We start from the raw sequence: 2500 nt of genomic DNA on the forward strand, positions 1-2500 counted from the left end.
GAACTACAGCACGGTCACATCACTTCACGTCACCACCGCTAAGCTAAAGGAGGCTAATGTTGGGCTATAAAGGAACTACAGCACGGTCACATGACTTCACGTCACCCCCGCTAAGCTAAAGGAGGCTAATGTTGGGCTATAAAGGAACTACAGCACGGTCACATGACTTCACGTCACCACCGCTAAGCTAAAGGAGGCTAATGTTGGGCTATAAAGGAACTACAGCACGGTCACATGACTTCACGTCACCACCGCTAAGCTAAAGGAGGCTAATGTTGGGCTATAAAGGAACTACAGCACGGTCACATGACTTCACGTCACCACCGCTAAGCTAAAGGAGGCTAATGTTGGGCTATAAAGGAACTACAGCACGGTCACATGACTTCACGTCACCACCGCTAAGCTAAAGGAGGCTAATGTTGGGCTATAAAGGAACTACACTACGGTCACATGACTTCACGTCACCACCGCTAAGCTAAAGGAGGCTAATGTTGGGCTATAAAGGAACTACAGCACGGTCACATGACTTCACGTCACCACCGCTAAGCTAAAGGAGGCTAATGTTGGGCTATAAAGGAACTACAGCACGGTCACATGACTTCACGCCACCACCGCTAAGCTAAAGGAGGCTAATGTTGGGCTATAAAGGAACTACAGCACAGTCACATGACTTCACGTCACCACCGCTAAGCTAAAGGAGGCTAATGTTGGGCTATAAAGGAACTACAGCACGGTCACATGACTTCACGTCACCTCCGCTAAGCTAAAGGAGGCTAATGTTGGGCTATAAAGGAACTACAGCACGGTCACATGACTTCACTTCACCACCGCTAAGCTAAAGGAGGCTAATGTTGGGCTATAAAGGAACTACAGCACGGTCACATGACTTCACGTCACCACCGCTAAGCTAAAGGAGGCTAATGTTGGGCTATAAAGGAACTACAGCACGGTCACATGACTTCACGTCACCACTGCTAAGCTAAAGAGCTAATGTTGGGCTATAAAGGAACTACAGCACGGTCACATGACTTCACGTCACCACCGCTAAGCTAAAGGTGGCTAATGTTGGGCTATAAAGGAACTACAGCACGGTCACATGACTTCACGTCACCACCGCTAAGCTAAAGGTGGCTAATGTTGGGCTATAAAGGAACTACAGCACGGTCACATGACTTCACGTCACCACCGCTAAGCTAAAGGAGGCTAATGTTGGGCTATAAAGGAACTACAGCACGGTCACATGACTTCACGTCACCACCGCTAAGCTAAAGGAGGCTAATGTTGGGCTATAAAGGAACTACAGCACGATCACATGATGTTTATATATATTATATGTCTCTCTCACAGGTCCCTGCGCTGCAGGTCATGGTGGACGGACTCAGCTCCACCATCTTCACCGCCGGCCCCCCTGCTGCTGGAGGAACCGTAACCAAGGAGACCTGAGAGAGAGACAGGTCATCGTATTACTGAAGACACAAACCCACATACACACACATCACATCTATGCAGCATCATAATACTCTGACTAACCTCATTAATTCATAATACAATACTTCAATGTTTAACTCACACCTAATTAGTGAGGAGTGTGTGTGTGGGGGGGTGGCTGTGTGTGTGTGTGTGTGTGTGTGTGTGTGTGTGTGTGTGTGTGTGTGTGTGTGTGTGTGTGTGTGTGTGTGTGTGTGTGTCTTCAGTAATGAGACGTTTTGTCTGACTTCTGTTCTGATGTTTTAATCTGTCTGAGGCTGAAGGACGATGCACTCTGATGAGAATACGACCCCCTCCGACCTCTGATCTCACACAAAGGAAAGACTTTCAATAAAACGCCCAACCTAATAAGGGTTATCTCACAGCAGGACCGACTCACAACAACAGAACACCTGGCTGTGAGTCTGTAATGCTAACCCGGGTTAAAGGTGAGTTACCTGCTGCTCTGAGTCCGTGGGCAGGATGGATCCATCTGTTATCAACACTGCTCTGGAGAGGAACCTGCAGACAAGGCATAAAGACACACACACGATGAGTCCTGAACCCTGAGTCAGCATTATGAGTCCTGAACCCTGAGTCAGCATTATGAGTCCTGAACCCTGAGTCAGCATTATGAGTCCTGAACCCTGACCTGAGTCAGCATTATGAGTCCTGAACCCTGAGTCAGCATTATGAGTCCTGAACCCTGAGTCAGCATTATGAGTCCTGAACCCTGAGTCAGCATTATGAGTCCTGAACCCTGAGTCAGCATTATGAGTCCTGAACCCTGACCTGAGTCAGCATTATGAGTCCTGAACCCTGAGTCAGCATTATGAGTCCTGAACCCTGAGTCAGCATCATGAGTCCTGAACCCTGAGTCAGCATTATGAGTCCTGAATCGGGATGGGTATCGAGAACCGGTACTAAGTCAGTACCGGTACCTGATTGGACGGTATTGGTACACCGTTAAGCCGCTGGACAAACGGTGCTGCTATCGGTATAGGAAATACGCTACTTCCTTAGTTTAAACGAT

General features: G+C 48.2%; 1 protein-coding gene across 1 annotated transcript in view; it reads right to left on the reverse strand.

The window, feature by feature from the left end:
• The window catches only part of chm (CHM Rab escort protein), a 20366-nt gene that overhangs the window by 4137 nt on the left and 13729 nt on the right, over positions 1–2500 (reverse strand). The window contains exons 14-15 of the mRNA XM_079647153.1: positions 1926–1989; positions 1346–1439 (exon numbers count right to left, since the gene is read on the reverse strand). Coding sequence (XP_079503279.1) covers positions 1346–1439; positions 1926–1989 — 158 coding nt within the window. The remainder of the gene's footprint in view (positions 1–1345; positions 1440–1925; positions 1990–2500) is intronic.

The sequence above is a fragment of the Notothenia rossii genome, assembly GCF_949606895.1.
Source record: "Notothenia rossii genome assembly, chromosome: 9".
Taxonomy (NCBI): domain Eukaryota; kingdom Metazoa; phylum Chordata; class Actinopteri; order Perciformes; family Nototheniidae; genus Notothenia; species Notothenia rossii.